This window comes from Pantherophis guttatus, chromosome 2 (genome assembly GCF_059756535.1).
Source record: "Pantherophis guttatus breed Tessera chromosome 2, ASM5975653v1, whole genome shotgun sequence".
NCBI lineage: Eukaryota > Metazoa > Chordata > Lepidosauria > Squamata > Colubridae > Pantherophis > Pantherophis guttatus.
This window is the reverse complement of record NC_142064.1, coordinates 226,673,006-226,694,478: the sequence shown is the minus strand read 5'-3', so window position 1 is coordinate 226,694,478 and position 21,473 is coordinate 226,673,006. Positions and strand designations below refer to the sequence as shown.

Here is a 21,473-nt window from a genome sequence, read left to right as displayed (position 1 = left end):
CCCCGCCTATCCTTCGCAAAGCATTGCTGGGAATATCATTGAACTTTCTAGGCGGGAAGGAGAGGCGAAACTGAGAACCAGTCAAGGTCGCAAAGCCTGTCGGGAAAACGGCGGAAGGGCCGGTTCTTTCGCACAGCCTCTTGGAACATGTAGTCCGTTATGAGAATAACGGCTATTATCCGTTTTTTTTTTTCTTTCCGTTCGTTTCTCCTCACCCCCCGTTTCTACTTTGGGATACTCGGGAGGGGGGGGAAAAAAAGCGCGCTGTAACCTGTCGCGGAGGCCTCCCGATTCGTGGGCTCCTCTGCGGATGTGAACAGCCGGGTGGGGTTGTGGGGAGAGAAGCGGTCAGGCGGCTTCAAGGCCGCCTCTCTTTTGGGGTCCTTCTCCTCTGGGCTGAGAGGTGGCCGCGAGGGGGCCCTGAGAGCGCGTGGGGAAAGGCGCGCGCTTCGCTGGGCTGCAGCCGGGCACCCGCGGCGGATTAAGCGGGTCGTTCCGTCAGTGGGTCACTCGGAGTCGCTCCCAGCTCGGCCCAGACATGTCCTACTGCAGGCAAGAAGGTACCGGGGACTTGGGAGGAAGGGGCGGTGGTCACGGTAAGGCCGGCTCCTGAGGGCAGCCCAACGGAAGAGAGAGGAGAGCCGGCAAACGGATCTGTGCCCCAGCTGAGTCTTTAGGGAGCCCAATAGAAACGGGACCGGGGCGAAAGGAGCGTGGAGGCTGGCATGAGAGCCGGCTGGGTGACTTCGGGCTGGTCATTCTCTCTCGGCGCAACCCACCTCACAGGATTGTTGTTAACGGGGGGGGGGGGAATAGGAGGAGGGAGGAGTATTACAGGTAGTCCTCGATATACAACGATTCGTTTAGTGACAAAGTTAAAAACGGCGCTGAAAAAAAGTGACTTGTGACTGTTTTTTCACAGCGAACGACCTTTCTAGCATCCCCGTGCTCCTGCGATCAAAATTCAGACGCTTCGTTGCTGTCTCCCGAGGTCACGCGATCCCCTTTTGTGACCTTCTGACAAGCAAAGTCGATGGGGAAGTCAGATTCACTTAACAGCCCACTTGCTAATTTAACAACTGTAGTGAGTCATTTAACAACTATGGCAAGAAAGATCGCAAAATTCACTTAACAAATGTCTCACTTAACAATGTTGGCCTCAATTGTGGTCATAAATCAAGGACTACCCTGTTTCCCCCAAAATAAGACATCCCCTGATAATATTATGAGCTGAGGTGGCGCAGTGGTTAGAGTGCAGTACTGCAGCTACTTCAGCTAACTGCTAGTTCAGCAGATCAGCGGATCAAATCTGACCGGCTCAAGGTTGACTCAGCCTTCCATCCTTCTGAGTGGGTAAAATGAGGACCCAGATTGTTGGGGTATACTGACTATCTAGTATACTGGCTTTGGTGTAAGCTGCCCAGAGTCCTCGGAGAATGGGCGGCATAGAAATATGACTAATAAATAAAATAATAAAATAAATAAACCCAATCAGGCTTTTGAGTGCATGGCAATAAGGCCAAGTGCTTATTTCAGGGTTCAAAAAAATATAAGACAGGGTCTTATTTTCGGGGAAACATGGTACCTGTATTACCTATATTACAGGTAGTCTTCGACTTACGACCACAATTGAGCCCCAGATTTCTGTTGCTAAGTAAAACATTTGTTAAGTGAATTTTGCCTCACTTTACGACCTTTCTTGCCACAGTTGTTAAATGAATCACTGCAATTGTTAAATCAGTAACACGATTGTTAACTGAATCTGGATTCCCCATTGACTTTGCTTATCAGATCATAAAAGCTGATCACGTGAACATTGCAATCGTCATAAATATGAGTCAGTTGCCATGTGTCTAAATTTTGATCACGTGACCATGGAGAGGCTGCAATGCTCATAAGTGTGAAAAACCGTCATAAGTCACTTTTTTCACTGTAACTTTGAACGGTCACTAAATGAACTGTTGTAAGTCTATGTCTACCTGTATATATTATCATCGCCTTGAATTGCCCCAGATAGGTAAAATGTTGAATATTACAGGTAGTCCTCGACTTACAACAGTTTATTTAGTGACCATTCAAAGTTACAATGGCACTGAAAAATGTAACTTATGACCGTTTTTCAGTTACAACTTTTGCAACATCCCCATGATCACGTGATAAAAAATTCAGATGCTTGGCAACTGACTTATATTTATGATGGTTGCAGTGTCTCAAGGTCATGTGATCACCTTTTGTGACCTGACAAGCAAAGTCAATGGGGAAGCGAGATTCATTTAACAACTGCAGTGATTCACTTAACTATGGTAAGAAAAGTCATAAAATGGGGCAAAACTCACTCCACAAATGTCTCACTTAACAACAGAAATTTTGGGCTCAATTGTCGTAAGTCAAGGACTACCTGTAATATTAATAAACAGTCTACATCCTGCGACGATACCCTTTTACATCATCAGAGAAAGAACACCTGTCAATCCCAGGTCTTTGGGAAGAACTCTATAGGTGAATAAAACTAACCATAGAATACAGTATTGCAGGCTACTTCTGCTGACTGCTGGCTGCCTGCAATTTGGCAGTTTGAATCTCACCAGGCTCAAGGTTGACTCAGCCTTCCATCCTTCCGAGGTGGGTAAAATGAGGACCCATATTGTTGGGGGCAATATGTTGACTCTCTACACCACTTAGAGAGGGCTGTAAAAGCACTATGAAGCGGTATATAAGTCTATTGTTATTCCAGTCTGAGTGACTGACCAGCAGTCAGCTGATAATATCAACTTTCTGATCAGAAGAAATGAATGAATGTAAGTGTTTCATTAGGACCTTCCTGCAGCAGCAAGACTGAGAAGTTGGATCTGAATCATCTTCTAGAAATCTTCTGGCTCTACAGGTCCTGGCGTTGTCTTCCTGCCTCCTTTTGGTGGTGGCACCATCTATTTTCCAGGGAGATGTTTCTTTCCTCCACCAACCCTAGCGTGTGAGAGAGAGATGGCTTTCACACTGTGCAATTTACCTGTAAACAAAAAAATATCTAAATGACAGTTGGGAAATAAATTCTATAGTGCAATCTCCTGCCTCAGGATGTGCGACTAGGGAAATTTGCAACAACATACATCCTCTTTGAGGTAGATCATTCTCACAAACAATAAAGATAATTCTTGAGTACAACCTCATTTAGCAACTGTTGAAGTCCCTTGTTGGGACTCCTACTTCTTCCCACTGAAATGCCTGCACAGTTCTGAGGATACAGTGGCAACTGAGGCTGCTGGAATTGCTGTCGTTAAGTGATGTGGTCCTATAATACCACTCTTTTGATTGCATTGCTTAGTGACAGTAATCCCAATCCCAAAATGCTATTATAACCTGAGGACTACCCATAAACATGGTCTTTATTAAAAAAAAATAAGAAAGAACATAAAAGTTCATTTTAGCTTGTCATATTATTTATTTCCTTATCATATTTATATAGTCTTGTAGGGTACTTGATGGCAAAAGAGATAACATGTAGAACTATTCAAATAAAGGATGAAATTTAAAAAGTTTTTCCAATAGAACCTTACATAAGAAAGAATACTAAGTTCTGGGCATACTTGACTCAGATCCCAGTCTGGTAGGAAGTGGTACCATTTTACATAAAGGCTGAGTATATATACTGACAATTATCTGCCAAAGTAAACATATGCAGGAAAGAAAATTAAACTTAGCATGATTCTTTGCCAACTTTCTCTTTTTTCCTCTGGAGAGTAAACTAAATTAATAATATAATCAATAAACTAAACTAGAGTAGATGTTAATCTGAGCCAGTATTATTACCTGACATTACATTTAATGTCAAGATATACATGGCTTACATTGAAGCATCTCCAGGGCCCAGTGTCATCTGCTGATGAACTTGTTCAGAAGGTAATGGCAGAACAGACATTACCTGATCTTCTAATATTGTGTATGCTTTCCTCCCCTAATTTTTAGGAAAGGACAGAATTATATTTGTGACCAAAGAAGACCATGAAACTCCAAGCAATGCTGAATTGGTGGCAGATGATCCCAATGATCCTTATGAAGATCATGGTTAGTGGAATGTAAATAACGTGTTTTGTGTCTTATTGAATAATGTTGAGATTTACACTTGACTGCATTGCTTAGTGATGATAATCCAGGCAGTCCTGGTTGTGTATGATCTCACACAGTGAGATCAAGCAGAAAGGGTGCCGGGTACATGCATACTGGTGTGCAGTCACAGGGAAGCCAAGGAAAAAGTTTAGTTTAGTTTAGTTTATTGTCATTGTACCCCGCACAATGAAATTAAATGCCATCTTCAGTGTACATTATAACTATAAAAAGAAAACAAAAACACACATCCTTCACATACTATACAATTGAATTGAAAACCCCTGATATTGCATTAATATTGCACTATACAGTAGAATTCAATATAGTTACTGATCTGGGATAGAAGCTGTTTTTCTGCATATTTGTCCTTGTTTTTATTCTGTACCGTCTGCCAGATGGTAATAGTTTAAAAAAAAGGGGGGGGGGTTTCTCCAGGATGAGATGGATCTTTAAGAATGTTTTGAACTTTCTTAAGGCAGCGGGAGCTATAAAGCTCTTCCAAAGAGGGGAGAGGGCAACCAATGATCATCTGAGCAATGATGTTAACTCTCTGGAGTGCTGTCCTATCTGCCACTGTGCAATTGGCAAACCATACACAGGTGCAGTAAGTTAAAATACTCTCTATGGTGCAGCGGTAGAAGGTCACCAGCCGTTTTTCATTCAGTTGTTTCCTGAGAAGTCTCAGGTAGTGTAATCTCTGCTGGGCCCTTTTGACCAGTGCTGCAATGTGAGTGCCCCAGGTCAGATCCTCTGTTATGCTAACATCCAGAAACTTAAAACTGACCACTTGCTCCACTCGGTCTCCATTGATAAGCAAGGGCTGGATGTCTGATCTATTCCTTCTATAGTCCACTATAAACTCCTTAGTCTTATTGGTGTTAAGGACCAAATTATTGTCTCCACACCACGAAAGCAACTGGTCCACCTCATCTCGATAGGCAGACTCACACACACACACACACACCCCGGAGATAAACCCCGCCACTGTTATATCATCTGCAAATTTAGTAATAGTATTACTAGCGTGAGTGGAAATGCAGTCATACACATAAAGAGTATAGAGTAAGGGATTCAACACGCAACCCTGTGGTGTACCAGTGTTAAGAATAAGGGCTGAAGAGCTATGATTACCTAATCTGACCCTCTGAGAGCGACCAGACAGGAAATCTATAATCCAAAGGCATTAGGGAACATGTGTGTGATCACAAGGCCAGGGAAAGAGCACATGGAAAGAGTCCATGTGATCATAGGTGCCATTGCAGGGAAGACAAAGTGTGTAGTGTGTGAGTGATCGCAAGGAGGCCAAGGAAAAATGATGTGGAAGTTTGGGCAAAGGAAAGGGTGTGTGCAAAGAAAGGCCTGTAGAAACGACACTTAACTATTGATTTGGCTTGGAAAAGCCAGCAGGAAAGGTCACAAATGATTATGTGACTGAAGGATGCTGCATCTAGTCATAAGTTTTTTTGCCAGGCACCTGAATTGTGTTCATGTGACCACAGGGGTACTGTAATAGCTAAAACATCAAATACCAGTTGTAAGTCTCTGTGTTCAGTACTGTTGTTATTTCAAATGGCCACTGAACGGATGTTATAACTCAAAGACTACCTATATTGCACATCTCTATTATGTAAAAAATAGCAGGCAATCTTTTAAATCACCTTTTGAAACTAAGACATAATCTAAATAACTCTTCTTGCCTATACAGAGTAATCCCTTTGGTATTTTAATACTTCCATGTTCAATATAAATATATGCAAATGTTGTGGATGATATTGTTTTTCTTATGTTTTCTTAAGAAAGCACAATTTGCAATAAAATGACTTGCAGCCTATTGAGGTATAACAGTAGCCTATGTTTCCACTTCATGAGAACGAGTTTTCACTTACATACCCTTTTTTGCTAAGACTATTACTGTTTGTTCCAATTTATTCACATTTTATTCAAAAAGGGAGTTCTGATTGTGGATGAATCTAAAAATATGTAATACATCTCATCCTCATTAACCTGGAATAAGATATAAGTAGGCACATAATGTATGGAGAATATTCATTATGGCAAAGTTGGAGAGCCTCTGTTTAGCAGTATTAAAGAAAAACATGCAGATTGTCATTTTGCATTTTCAAAGGAAAACAAAAACAGATTGTTTTATCAATTAAGTGAGAAATATACTTAGTGTTTTTTAATTAGGTATATTTAACATGTGCTCCTATATGCTTGGCATATTTCCTACAATCAAACTCGCAAAAGTCATTCTTGAATCATTCAGAGTCGGGTGGCACACAAGTAATTTTATTTCAAAATATTAGTGAGAAATCTGTATTTCAGTCTTATCTCTAGAGGGCAGCATTTGCTCACTCTGATAGTTCAAACATAGCTATGTTGGCTTGATTGAGCCTTATTTCCCAACATATACCTCAGTCACATGAATTTGGCTGGTAATGGACACCATTAATTTTATGTATTGTCTGGAGCAAAGCAGCTTATATATTTAACTTGTAAATTGGTATAATGAAAGGTGTACATTATTGAAAAGGATTATATGACATTCTTTACTTTTGTAAATAGAATCAAGCCCCCGAATTAAATCAGATATTTCAAACTTTAAAAGCCTAGAAAGTATTTCATAGAAAAACACTGGATTCATTTGAATTAATACTGAACACCAGCTTTTCCATGACTATATCTCAGAAGCTATGTCTGTTTTAGTAGCTTCAAGTTTTACAAAAGTACAAAAATAAAAACCTGAATGAAAACTATGGTTTCTCCTGTCCAGTCATGTCTGATTCTAGGGGGCGGTACTCATCTCTTGTTTCTTAGCCCAGAGAGAAAGAGAGAGCCATAGTTGTCCAAATACACTTCCATGGTCATGTGGCCAGCATGACTATATGCGGAAGCGCACGGAATGCTATTACCTTCCCACTGAAGTGGTACTACTTTATCTACTTGCATTTGCATGCTTTCAGGCTGTTAGATCGGCAGCAGCTGGGGCAAGTAACGGGAGCTTATCCCAGTGCACAGTGCTCAGGCCTTGAACCTGGGCTATCAGCTTTCTACCTGACAAGCTCAATGTCTTTGATCACTGAAAACAGCCTAAAAGCAGGTAAGAAAACCAGTAAAAAGGCTTGAGAAGAGAAGCCATCTCTCATATGGCCCTCTTATGGAACCTCCAGTGATAGCTTGTAGAATACAGGTAATCCTTCCTTAATGACTCCTATGCCTTTTGGGGTGCATGGCTAATCTAAATTTTATAAAAACAATATTAGGATAGTGAAAAAAGTCCTTTTTTCTGATGCTATAGGAATAACAAGGCATTTATAATGCATTTAATCCAATTCATGCTTAGCACCTGGGCAGGCTTAAAAAGGAGAAGTTGTAAGAGAGATGAGCAAAATGTTTTGAGTCCAAAATGGCCATTTTGAATGAAAAAAAGATATGCGCCAGGAGTTTCATTTTGAGGTTGAAACAAAGCACTCTGTTTTATTTTGGTCTTGAACAAAGATTTGGGTGATTGTGTTTTCAGAGTTTTGCAGCTAAAAAAACAAACTTAAAATGGGATATTCCACTGTCAGTGTTTGAGTATTTTAGGGTTGAAATAAAGCATAGTTATGTTCCAAGAATTTTGCTTTAATGTGAGAACAAAACACTTCAGATTTTGTTTTGACAGAAGACAGTGGAGTCTGCTCAGACAGACAATATTTAAAGTGGGATGGTTTTGTTTGGAACTCTTAATAAAATACATTTCCTATTGTGCATGTGTAAGATGTGGCATATTTTAGATCAGAATATAAAATTTTTCAATAATAGTTTTTATTATATCACTCAATTTTATTTCCTGTGTTTGTAAATTTGTTTCATGCTTTCATTATTTTTGCATTTTGTTATTTCTCATCCTGAGCTCTATTTCTGATTCATTAATTATCAAAATATTCAGATGAAACAATATGTTTAAGTGCTGCATACTAAATGAGGTTATTGCAAGGGCTGCTACATCAGGAAGATACATCAAAATGATATAAGATATTAGGGAAGACATTTAGGGAGAAACATAATTTCAGTTATATAATTGGGAGCAGCCATTCTTAGAGTATGCTAGCCAATATACTTCATAGTAAGACACTGAAAATGACTTTCAGCCTTGACATGATTAAAGTTAACCTTGCACCCTTCTTGAGATGAAAAGAAATCGCTAGTCCCTTTCCCTCAGCTCTTAGACCTTAAGTGCCATCTGTATATTATAGCCAAAGGATGTGCAGAAATCCATCTTTCAGCTTTTCTAATTTCAGACAGGCTGCGTTGCTGGCCCGGAGCCAGGACTGAGCATTTAGAATGGATAGAAATGATCTCTGCTTTGTGACTCCTGCCACAGCTTCTAAAGGTTTGAAGCAAAATTGCTTATTGGCCACATATAAACACAAAGAATGAATGAAACTTCCCTCCCCACCCTTATATTTGCCTTAGTGAAAAGAGGGTCTGTCCAGAGGAAAATCTACATGAAAAGCTGAATGCATTTTTTTAAAGAAGCAATTCCTTGTTTCCAAATAGAAGTGCCAATTGACTTTATAGAAATGGAAACCAAATTAATCCTATAAATCTACTTGCAGCTGTGTGTCACAAGTGACTGTAAGAACCAATTTTCAGCTTTCCTGGGGCATCATTGCTCTTATGAACCATCTGGGTTTTCCCCCCTGTGGAGTTAGTACATTAGAGAATCAAATAGATTTTATGTTTGTTACTATTTGACTTTTTGCTATGGTAGCTGAGGAATTTTTTGGTTTGTATTCTATGAAAAACTAACTCTACATACCAGTGTGCAGCCCATTCAACAAGCCAAAACTAATTATCATTTTTCCTATAGTTGTGATGTGCCTCTTCAATGGCCATACCTATAAAATATGCCAATTTAAAAAAATCTGTACAAAAATTAGAGATCAGGAAAAACGGTTTTTATAATGAACTGAATGTTCATGTAAATTTTATTTTTATCATATAAGAACAAACTTAAGTTAAAACTTTAAAAACAAAATACAAAAGTGAACAAAACTGCTTACAGAAAGAAAGGAAGGAAGGAAGGAAGGAAAGAAAGAAAGAAAGAAGAAAGAAGGAAGGAAGGAAGGAAGGAAGGAAGAAAGAAAGAAAGAAAGAAAGAAAGAAAGAAAGAAAGAAAGAAAGAAAGAAAGAAAGAAAGAAAGAAAGAAAAAGATTTTTCTTTGGAATATGTTAATATGCAAATATTATTTGGAAAATGTTACTATTACCTTCACGTAATCTTAATATTTAATTTAAGTTAACAGAAAATTGAAAGTACAATGAAAACAGCAGAAAAAGAAATAAAAGAGCAAAAAGAAAATAATTTAAAAGCTGTATAAAATTGAATAAAGTTTTTGAAGTAATGTTAGGTTAGTACTGCAAATAAAAATGTCCTTGTGTATAGCATTTCAAAATCATTATTAAAATCAAATGAATATTCAATAATTAACAAATGTAACCAGCATAATAATCAGTCTTAGTGAATGATTAATAATATCTAATCTGAGATAGTACCTTTTTGGTAACAAATTAGGTAAGATCTAATAATTTAAATCTTTATGTTAAGATCCTCCAATTCTTTCTCAAGCATAGACACAAGCAGGATGGTATATTGGTAGAAATCTGTGGCTCCATCATACTGAATCCTTTAAAATATGTGTGTCACAAGCAGCCCTTGTTATTTATGGGAATTCTTTTGTAGCCAAACAAAAGAATGGATAACAAAACTGCAAAAAATGATTTTTGCATATCATGTGCAAAGATCTGTCTGCCATTCTGCATATGCATAAAGTATACAAAAAGCTTACCAATAACAGATATACTAAACAAATAATGAGGTTTGGTTTATAGTTTTCAAGCACTCTATTAAAAAAAGGATAATAAGGGCCACCTGTTTCTGTAGTTTGTGATATATTGGCAAGGGGGGAGGGGTGTGTGTGGTGGTGGAATAAACCAACTCTTCTCCAGGTTATATAGTTTCCCTGACATAATCAACCAGGTTTTTTTTCTATTTTGCCATTGCGCCTTCCCTCTAATTCTAAAGGGAAGAGTTATGTTTTCTCAATGAGCTTCATGTTTGTTCATGCTCCCATTCCCTTTTTTGGCACTGCCACAAGAAGGAAACAAAAAGCTTTTGCTGTCCTTATGTCTGTACCTGAACATAATGATGATGATGATGTATGACATCATGTATTGTTATTTTGAAAATAAGCCAATTTCAAATTATTGTTTACAATGCTAGCTGTATATTATATATATTATTAATCTCCCAAAGGTGCTTTTCCAAAAGGCAACGGGACTTTCCTTTCTTTGAAAATGTTTTGCTTCTCATGCAAGAAGCTTCTTCAGTTCTGACAGAATGGAAGGATTTATATTATTTGCAGTCATCTGGTTGTTAGTACTTTGAGGGTTCTTAGCTCTCTGAGAGTTGTTGAGCCACTTGGGGCTTTATCTCTATCCCCAGAGTCACCTGAATCAGAATGCAAACAGATGTGGAATCTTCTTGGGACTAGCATTCCCAAAAAGGTTCCACATCTGTTAAATCTTCCCCTTCCCCTCTAATTGAGTTAGAACTGAAGAAGCTTCTTTGATGAGAGTCAAAATGTTTTCAAGGAAAAAAGAAAAGCACCTTTGGGACATCTATGACCTGGATGATTGAGAATCTACATAGATACATTATTAACCAGTTCCAGATTCAAATAAACAATCGGTGGATTTTTATGAAACAGCCATTTATTGGACATTAGTTCACAATCTTTATCAAGATTTAAAACCATTGCTTGTCCAGTTCCATCCAAGTTCATATCAGATGGGCAACAGAAGATTTTAGTGGCCTGCATGTGCTGATTTTTGTGATTTTAGTGAGATAAAGGAAAGTTGACATCTGAAAACTGATAACATGTATATTTTGAGTGCTTACAAAAGACCTGAACAATCAGGGAAAATTTTCTGTAAGTTCTCATTTGTAAAACACACCGCTATTTTTGCTACCTTGAACAAAAGCTTTTTTTCATTGGCTTAATATTTTCCATCCTAAATTTGATTTTTTTTTTCCTTTTGCCATAAACTTTAAAAACAAAGTTGCTCTTATCTTTTGTTTTCCTATGTCACCACTAAGGTTTTTAGGAAGATCAAAAATATGTTAATCACCAAATATGTTGTTACTTCAAAATACAGAATTTCACTTAGGTTCCTAACAAACTATGAAGCTTAATGACTTGGATCACACATAATGCTCAGTAAAACGTAATTTGTTTGGTTCAGGGTATGATAAGCATATCTGCAGAGTGTAGCAGCTTATAAAAACTGAAATTAATAAACATTTCAACTCAGTCACTGTAATTAATTTTTGGCTTGCCTTATCTGTATTGACTAAACTTTGACTCTGAATATAGTTAAAGAATCTGTTGTGCTGTGTGTGAACCCAGCCATTATGTAAGTCCCAATATAAAATAGTTCTGTAATTTACTACCTTTTTTCCTCTCTTCTTAAGGTTTGATATTGCCTAATGGAGATATCAACTGGAACTGCCCATGCCTTGGTGGAATGGCTAGTGGTCCTTGTGGGGAACAATTCAAGTCAGCATTTTCCTGTTTTCATTATAGCAAGGAAGAAATTAAGGGATCAGATTGTGTGGACCAGTTTCGTGCAATGCAAGAATGTATGCAGAAATACCCAGATCTTTATCCTCAAGAAAATGATGATGATGATGAAGATGAAGAAGATAATCAAAGCAAAGATTTGGAAACTACTCCTTCAGCTGGCAAAGAAAAGGATGGGTCTAGCTAATGAATGAGCATGGAGGCTGTGGTCTCCTTTCCATATTCAGAGACATTTAGACAGGGCAGAGTATCTTCTCTCCTTTCTTTCTTTCCACCCCATTGATCCCGCAAGGAATGCACTTCTGTACACTGTATCATGTAAAACTCACTTACTGTGAAGAAGCTTCAGCCCTATGGTTTTAACAAAGAAATGTTGCAGTAGAGTCAGTATAGAAGAAATGTAGACGCCACCAGTGCTTTATCACTTTTCTTCTCCAGTTATGTTCAGTCTATAGGTTGGCTTGAAGAACAGTAATGGTTAATGCTCTTTTAGGAAAGCAAGAACACCGGATCAGCAAAATGTCAGTTGTTAGCTATCTTCAAGATTTTATATGATTAAAATTAATACAGATTTCTCAGAACTACCAGAAAGATTCAGAAATCTGGGTAAAATGTTCGGTTAGTCAGTTATGTGCTTGATGGCACAGGAAGTTTGCATGTATAATTAATTTCTAATAATAGAAAATTAATGTTAATATATTGATTTTCTATTTTAAAATAAAGGTTGATCAGGCCTAGCCGTAACTGAGCAGTCAGAGAAAAACATTGGTCACTGTGTTCCTTAATGTTCCTTATAATCCCTGTTTTGAGGGGTTTCTTTTGTTTCCTCTCCCAGCAGGTTGCTGGCCCTAATAGGACAATTGCAATGTTACCTGGGGTAACAAGCCTCTGCATAGGTATTGTGATTTGACTGTATATTAAAAGTGAATTCCTTTTACCGTTACACAAGCCTCTGTGTCTTTTGTTAATGCTAATAACTGTTCCCTCTGACAGGCTACATTGATTTGTTCAAATGGGCAAACAGGCAATCCTTAATGACCATTCAGTGACCATTTATAATTATGACCAATCTTTAAAATTGAGGCCACAGCATTACCATCCCGTGGTCACATAATCAAAATGTGGGCATTTGGCAAGTGGCCCACATTTATGACCAGACTATGCACTTCAACTCCCCCCACTTATCTCCACCCTTTTGGCCACCCTGTACTTTGCTGTCTGCTCCTACCACCACCACCACCACCTCCAAATGATGTTTGCTGTCTTCTTCCCTGGAGAAGGTGACAACTGAGCAAACCATCCACACTGCTCCCTTGCCTCTTACGGTTTCTGTCCCCAGCTCTATCCTGCTGCTTCCTCCCCATCCACATCTGGCATGTTCCCTTGAACAGGTGAGGGTCTCCTGTGCACATCCCAGGTCTGGGCCCTCAACCAGCAGGAGGAGAAAGATGGCAAAGGTCAGCTAGGGGCAGCAAGGTACAAGGCATTCAAAAAGGGGCAGCGATGGAGTGGGAGATAGACAAGCGGAGGGAGTTGAACCAGAGGCAAATGCAGCAGTGGCAGAGTCCCATCTGTCAAAGGGAGCTCCTCAGGCCCTGCTCTGCAGTTGTTGCAGTTGCAGTTGTTAGGCAAGAACCTCAGGCTTCTGCTGGGGACGACAGTTTGCACAGAGCAGAAATGTGTGGCCCTTGTCTAATGACCACAACTGGGACTACTGGAACTGCCATTGTTAAGCGGTATGGTCATGTGATATTCCACCTAACAACCTTTTTGCTTAGCAGTGAAAAGTCCATTCTCAATTAGGGTCTTTGAACGAGGACTACCTCAAGCCTTCTCATCTGAGAATTCTAGCATCCTGTGATCTGAATTCTGGGACAAAGTGGCTCTGGAATTATCAAGGGATATCGGTAGATGTTCTTTGTGTTAAGAACATCTTAACCTATCCAATAATTTAGTTTAACCCTAAAGTTTTCACTGTACAGTACATGTCCCATATAGCCATGGTGATTAAGTCATATTTAAAGTAGATTTTCTGCTACAAAATATTGCAGGAGTGTAATACACATGTAAATCTTTGAGATTCTATCTTTCCATTCAAGCAAAGGCTTGATCAACTAGATATGAGTGGATGGAAAGGAAAGAGGTGATTTCACTGATTTTCTTAAGTCTGATGCCCTGCACCTGCCAACATGTGAGTATTTGAACCTAAGGGACATTTAATAAATGTGAGATCAACAGAGTTCTTTTATTTTTATTTTTTTTTGTAAAATCAAATTTGTTCTCTCTTAAGGTTTCCTCTACTGAACCAAATAATCTTTGAACAGAAGCACACAATACTATGCACCCCAGTCAGTTAATCTGCTGACTTCGATTAACTCGTTTTTATGTCTTGACAGGGTCAGAATATATGTGACATTTTAATTTTTTTTTACATACATTTTACATACATTTTTCATTTACTGAAGTAAAATGCAAGCAATAGTTTGACCCTTTCAGAAAAACTGTCAAGAAAACCTCTTCAGCCTGCATATAGTGTCAATGAAACAGCTATCCACGAGAACAGTTCCTGAGGAATCAGATGAAGTGCATTTGTGAATAGGACTTAACTAAACCAGGTCAAAAGGAAAATCAGTGGTTGACTATCAGAAGCTGGTGCCGCCCCCTTTGTTTAAAGATTTTTTTATATAACTAATTTTGTAGCATCTGGTTAATAAGACATCTCTATTGGAGACTGCTTTTGGGTAATGCTGTCAGCCATTACAACAGCACTCTAAGATACATCTGTTCACCATAGGATTCTCACAGGGCCACCTTGGTGTCCAAAAGGCATCGCTACTAGGTCTGCATTTGAATATTGTAGTGGACTAAATTTCCTTAAGGTGAGTTCATTTGAAATCACTGCAGAAAATAAGCCATACATCCCCATTGCAAGCAATGGGACTGCAATTCAAGCAATTCCATTATTTTTAGTTTGCCTTTGTAGAAAGTTGTTTTCACCACATTAACATCAGTACTACCCCACTTACCTGAATGAGATATACCTCAACTATATCTCAGGATAATATGCTTAGTCTTGTCATTTTTTTGTTTCCATTTCTTGTTTCCATTGCATATTCTGTTTTTCTCTGGCATTCAAATTAGCGTGCATGAGAGTCTCCCCCAGTTTTATCTTTGGAACAGTTCTGTGAAATAGGTTGTTCTCATTCAGGGAGTTCTCTGGGTAGGTGGGAATTTGAACCAGGGACTCCTTAGTTCCAATCCACACTGTCATGCCCCATTGAAAATGCTGGTGAAAATGCTGGTGAAAATGGAGCAAACATCATTCTCTGGTTTCTGTTCTGTTGCTGTTACTTTTCTTCATATCCTATTCTACTATTTTTCCTCTTTAGTCTCTTCATTTAAATTTTGGGTATTTGAATTGCCTTTTGACTTAGTAGCAGCTATAAACCCAGAGCTTCTAACAATATGTTTTATATGAATGAAATCCCTTAGGTTTAGCAATAAACCATCTAGCTCTTTATCTGACAACACTTATCAGACAAAATATGAAAAAAATGCAGGCGGAATAATATAAACATAGTTTATACAGTGTGTCCAAAATGATTTTAGCATTTTAATAGAAACTGTGATGAACTAAATAAAAGTCCTGTGTCCATAAATTAACTGACATGCATAACAGATTCTACATTAAAAGGGTAGTAAGATTTATAATGCCTTGGCCAAAGCGTAAGTAAAAGACATTTAACTATGTATTCAAAATTAAACTTCTTCCCTTAACCTATTGCCCATATTTTAGGAGAGATTATTTTTTTTAGTGCAAACACTTTAGTGCCTTTCAAAAGAAATTCCATAGTCTAGAACAAGAAGTGATATAAACAATTACATCAGTCATACTCCAGCACAAGTTATATGGAAATGCCTGGGTTTTAACGGCTGTCTTAGAAGACTTTCTTTCTCTGCATCGGTATCTAATGTCTCAGACCACAACTATGTTTTGCATAGTATATAAGATTAATGAAGTACCAATTAACACTAGGGAGCTGGGGAATCACTCATTCTTCTGCAGCGCAGATTGTGTGTTTTCTGACTAGTCTCTGCCTGAGCAAATCACAGCAATGTTAGTGGTTTTCATCTGTATCTGCCTTGGAGCACTGCTTGTTAGAAGAATCTTGGCTAGTAGTAAATAAATATCATGAATAGAAGCATCTGTCCTTTGAGATGTCTTGAACATGCATACAGTATGAAAAAGGCAAGTGACTGAAGCTACAAAGTGGTAATATGAAGCATTTTAGGTGAAATGAGCACAACAGAAATTGAAAATCAAATATTAACTTAGAAAACAAAAAAGGACCATGTGAGGGTTTCAAGAGGCAGTCAGTCTTTAAATCACCAGTTTGGTATGTCTTCTATGCAATCCAGTAGCAAATCTGATAACCCCAAAGCAAATTCCAATACTTCTGGTTCTTGCCTCATTCGTTCTCTTAAAAGAACTTGGTAGGCTCCTAAAGTCCTTCATAGCAGTGGTCTTTCTGCATTGGTTTTGATGCAACGGATGCTAAATGCAGGACAAAACAGGAGAAGGCTGTTGGTGAGAGCAGGTGGGACCAACTTGAAAACCAGAACTTTCTGGATTCTTGCGTTGTGGGAACAACACTATAGAAAACAAATCTTTGGAATGTGGTGGTAATCAAGTTTTGGATTGCCAGCTATTTTTATTCTAATGTGTAGATTGCTAGTCATCTTCTTTCCCCATGAATTTTGTCAGGACATTTAGGGGGACACCAACAGCAGGAACAGGGACCTCCACTTCCCAGAATCCCTGCAGCTCCAAGTCCTTTCAGGCTGCCTTCCAGATTTCCAATAACTTTGCTGTTTTCTTCTCTGATAAAATAGACACAAAGACACATCTACAATATCTTCTCAATTCCAGTGCAAATTCCAATAGAACACATAGACGTCGTAGAACCCAAAAGCTATGTAGGGTACCTTAAAATAACAGCTTTTTAAACAGGCCTCTCAACTATAAGCAAGACTCATATGACAGACCAACGATTGATGTTTTGTAGCCCTGTAACTTAGCAAATTTTTGCTCTTCCTTCATAGTCACTATAAAAAAAAATCCAGCTCCAGAAAAATAAATAATGCAGGGGTTCTAGTTTTCTGTTAGTAATGACTGTGCATCAACAGCGTACTATAATCTTGGCCTCAGTTACAAATATATTGTATTGGTGGAATTTGAAAGCTCTAGATACGGTAATCCTAAAACAAGCTATATGCCAGGCTGTGAGCCTAAGTACATGAGGTTAATTCAGCAGTCTTTACATTTATTTATTTATTTTTTACAAATGTGCGAGAGAGAAAATTGTTGTCTTGGAAAAAAGAAATCCCGGAACAAGATTCCTGTCTAAAGCACTTAATGGAATGGAGGAAAGAGAGTTTGCTTTTAAATTCTCCTTAATTATAAAAGTTATGATTAACCATTAGAGAACTAACTAAACTTTTCACTGCCATATTATTAATGTGTGTGACTTGACCCGGAAAAAAAATACATTATTTGCATCCGGTTCGTAGTATATCTGCAACAAACTTCCCCCAGTGAGCTTTCCAGGGCTTCACCAGACTGTTCATGTTCACAAGGAGTCTATTCGTCCGTGCGTCTTCTTGTCCTGCTATTAAGTAGTCTATACCTGGTTTGAAAAAGGATTACATATTGTAAGAATCAATTCTCTTACAGAATCAAAGATTGCCCAGACTAGGGGTGGGCAAATGTGGCTCTTTTACAACTTGTGGATTTCAACTCCCAGAATTCCTGAGATAGCTTGTCTGTCTCAGGAATTCTGGGAGTTGAAGTCCACAGGTTATAAAAGAGCCATATTTGTCCACCCCTGGCCCAGACGACTTCACAGGGATAATTTTAATTAAGATCATCCATTAATTTTTCTTCCCCTCTCTTTCTACCTGAACACGGTGCTCAGGATGACTTAAAATGCAAATTACTTAATTACAAGGTTCATGAGTTTCCTCGCATAGCTAGATTTGTACTTAACCTAGACTGGGAAATTAAAAATCCTGGAAGACAGCAATAGTAAACTGATTTCACGGTATTGCCAAGATGATACTTGGGCGTGTTTATGAAGTTCTCAAGAGTCAAACTGAATAATATTTTATTTTCAAGCACACTTGTGGCACCATATGGAGCATGTAGTTTTAGGTTGGACATTTTGAAAAATCAATGCAAATGAATTAATTTGATATGCAATTTGAAATGATGCAATAGGTTGTAGGGATGATTAGAGTTGCAAACTGAATTGTGAAAAAGCAATACCGTTTCCTCTAAAATAAGACATCCCCTGATAATAAGCCCAATTGGGCTTTTGAGTACATGCATTAAAATAACCCCCACCCCCCGGTGAAAATAAGCCCACCCCGAAAATATTTAACTGCATGCACAACTTGTCCTCGCCATTTCCTCTGGTTTCCTCCACATGCCCCAAAATAGTAAGACCTCCCCGAAAATAAGGCCAAGCGCTTATTCCGGGGTTCAAAAAAAATATAAGGCAGGGTCTTATTTTTGGGGAAACACGGGTAGTTACTAGTTTTCTAAAATAAGCTAAAGAAAAAAAGACCAGCAAACATCTGGAGAGAAGTGTGAAACAAAATGCAGGAGACTTAATTAGGCCTATGCTGTGAAGAATTAAAGAACAAGAAGACAGCAGAATCTGCGTATCAGTCCATGCACATGTCTAGCAAGTTCTCTAAGGCACTCTTATAACCGATGCCCTTCAGAAAGACTGGATTTGACTCTCATAATCTCTAGTCAGTATAGCCAGCCTGCAAGTATTAAAATATAACTTATCCAAAGGCACCAGGCTATGAAGAATGTTTCAGAATGTAGACATTAATCCCTAACTTTGCTCCTGTATCACAAGATATCACATTAATATCCAGTCTTATGCTGGCTCACAGTGGGTTAGTTGACACATTGTGCTAAACTATAATTGGGTTAACTATAGTTTACTGAATATACCATGACTGTTGAAGTGCATACAACATAGTGAAGTGTAAACTGCAGTTGAAAAACCACAGTAGATGGGTTCACACAACATACTACACCAAGCCCCAAAAAACATTCTTGTTTTGCACATACCAAGCCCTCAAAGATCAATGATGACGCTATTGAAATTCATTGATATATCAGTAGAATTGTCCTTAATGTACCTATGTGACTTTCATGAAAAACATATAAAACAGAAAATAGACAAACCCACCCATTGAGGATACCTCTGCTTCACAGCCATGCCATCTGTAACCCTTATACTCACTCATCCCCGTGGATATAAATAAATTCAGACCCCAAATGCAGGGTAGAAGTTGCCATATAGATGAGCAGAAAAAAATGTGATCTGTTGATTTGGGCTTAGCAAGTTCTAAGTATGTCTATTCTAGTGAAAAGAAGGAATAGGGGAGACATGATAGCAGTGTTCCAATATTTGAGGGGCTGCCACAAAGATGAGGAGGGCAAACTATTTTTCAAAGTACCAGAAGGCAAGACAAAAAACAATGGATGGAAACTAATCAAGGAGAGAAGCAAGCTGGAATTAAGGAGAAATTTTCTAACAGTGAGAACAATCAATCAGTGGAATGGCTTACCTTCAAAAGTTGTGGGTACCCCATAACTGGACCTTTCAAGAAGAGACTGGACAACCATTTGTCTGAAACAGTATAGGGTCTCCTGCTTGAGCAGGGGATTGGACTAGATAACCTCCAAGGTCCCTTCCAACTGTTATTCTGTGTTATTCTAAGTTCTATGATTGTAGCCATCATGGTTTGTTTCACTAAATATATTGCACAAACCCTGACTTCAGCCAACTGTTATTAAACAAAGCTGATGAACCACGGTGGCGCAGTGGTTAGAGTGCAGTACTGCAGGCTACTTCTGACTGCTGGCTGTCTGCAATTTGGCAGTTGAAATCTCACGAGGCTCAAGGTTGACTCAGCCTTCCATCCTTCCGAGGTGGGTAAAATGAGGACCAAATTGTTGGGGCCAATATGCTGACTCTAAACCTCTTAGAGAGGGCTGTAAAGCACTGTAGAGTGGTATATAAGTCTAAGTGCTATTGCTATTTAGCATGTGTGAGCTCATGAATATTGTGTTGATAGCAATTCTCTGAGAAAAAAAATTCCTTCTTCAAATTGAGCTTTTTAATCATTGCAGGTAGAGCTGGATCCTACTACATGATAACACTATGCTCCAACAATGAACTAGGTTACTAAGGGATCTCTCCTGTGCATGAGTTGGAAGAAAAATAAGTTTCATCATCGTGTGTTAAAGATGCGACAGTGACCCTCAACTTACTAGAATAGTGGGGCAGAATACTTACCAGGATTTAGAATAGGACATGTACACCCTCGATTGGTCCAAGAATCTGGATATATGCTTCGGTTGTTCCTGGTGATTTTTACTTTGCCTGATTTCAGAACCTTCTTTATCTTCACAATTACTTCAGCATGGGTTCCTTTGTCATGCGCAGATAGAACTTTTGCTCTTAAAACTGCAAGACAGCATAAATGCACTTGTATAATAATTTCAAGTCTTCTTTGAACCAAGCTGGAATACATAGATGCTGTTTCCTGGCAAGAATATGGACATGACCAGTTTTTGCCGTCTTGAGATTTTTTTTCCCACTTGCCAGTCTACTCTACAGCCTAGAGTTGCCTACTGGTTTCCTGATTATGCTACATTGGTCTGATTCCGCTTAGTTTCTATCAAGATTATCCCCAGGTCAGTTAGATGCTATAGCAGAGTTAACCAAAAAGTCCTGCCTATTTTTCCTGAGTTCCCTAGGAGAGACTAATGAGTATCTCAGCTTTTATAAAGCCCAATTAGATTATAAGTGAAACATAAATTACATTACAGCAACTGCCAAAGGAACATAAGAACAGAACCAGAACTGTAATGCAAGAGAAGAAACTTTATATTTTCCATCACACTCCAATCTTAAATTTTTTAAAAAATCTGCCTTTACCCAACTGCCTATTTATACTGACATCAATATGTATAATGGCTGCCAGGCAGATGGGTGTTATCTCCTCCTATCATTTATCTACTACCAGTACTGATACCCTTAGAATGAGAACAATATAAATCAAATGAGGCAACTCTGTTACTGAAGCTATAGAAGCTTGTTTCCAGCAACTATTTGGACGCATGATGGCTTAGGAATCACATGGACCAGGGGCAGGAAAGCCCCATTTGTAGGTGCCAAGAGGCCACTTGGTGCAAGAAGGTCTGAACTTTTCAGCCTTTTTACAATGGCTTTTTGACAGACACTAGAAGGTTGAGCACCCATTTCATCCTTAAAAGCTCAGAAATTTCAGAATCAAGCTGGTTGGAAGGTTTGAAGGAGCTAAAGCTATCTTCAGCATCCGCAAAGTCCAAGCCAATTATTTCACTCCTTATAACCCCCCTACCCCCCATCCCATCTCCTTAAAATATAAGTTGGGGCCAAAAGCTTCAGGCCAATCCACTTTAAAGATAACAAGACATTGTTAGCAGGTTGGGCACAAGTCAGCATCAGTAGGATGGGGATGTTAAAATAAGCAAGGTGGCAGATGTGGCATCGTGATTCAAGCCCCACCCCTTTTCTATGAGAGTCAATTTTACAGATACATGCTGCCCTGTAGGATCGCCTTATATTTTTTGTCCTTTCTTCTCCTTTTTCCTTCTTCCCAGAATCTTTT

General features: G+C 38.7%; 2 protein-coding genes across 4 annotated transcripts in view; one reads left to right on the top strand and one right to left on the bottom strand.

Annotated features, from left to right (window-relative positions):
• Window positions 1–96: 96 nt before the first annotated feature.
• Window positions 97–12,675, top strand: CHCHD4 (coiled-coil-helix-coiled-coil-helix domain containing 4). Of its 3 annotated transcripts, none has more exons than XM_034431554.3 (3): window positions 97–560; window positions 3,964–4,062; window positions 11,624–12,675. In XM_034431554.3, the coding sequence occupies exons 1-3, from the start codon at window positions 539–541 to the stop codon at window positions 11,917–11,919; spliced, it is 417 nt and encodes a 138-aa protein (XP_034287445.1). In that variant the 5' UTR covers window positions 97–538; the 3' UTR covers window positions 11,920–12,675. The 3 variants fall into 3 exon arrangements, with proteins under 3 accessions (XP_034287445.1, XP_034287444.2, XP_087739859.1); XM_034431553.3 differs by having other exon boundaries at window positions 393–596; XM_087883733.1 differs by lacking the exon at window positions 97–560 and adding an exon at window positions 2,185–2,499.
• Window positions 12,676–15,279: 2,604 nt separating this feature from the next.
• LOC117673876 (netrin-4-like) overlaps window positions 15,280–21,473 on the bottom strand; it is a 68,189-nt gene continuing 61,995 nt past the window's right edge. Inside the window, exons 9-10 of the mRNA XM_034431550.3 lie at window positions 20,114–20,284; window positions 15,280–17,419 (exon numbers count right to left, since the gene is read on the bottom strand). Of these exons, the coding sequence (XP_034287441.2) occupies window positions 17,283–17,419; window positions 20,114–20,284 (308 nt within the window). The 3' untranslated portion in view covers window positions 15,280–17,282. The remainder of the gene's footprint in view (window positions 17,420–20,113; window positions 20,285–21,473) is intronic.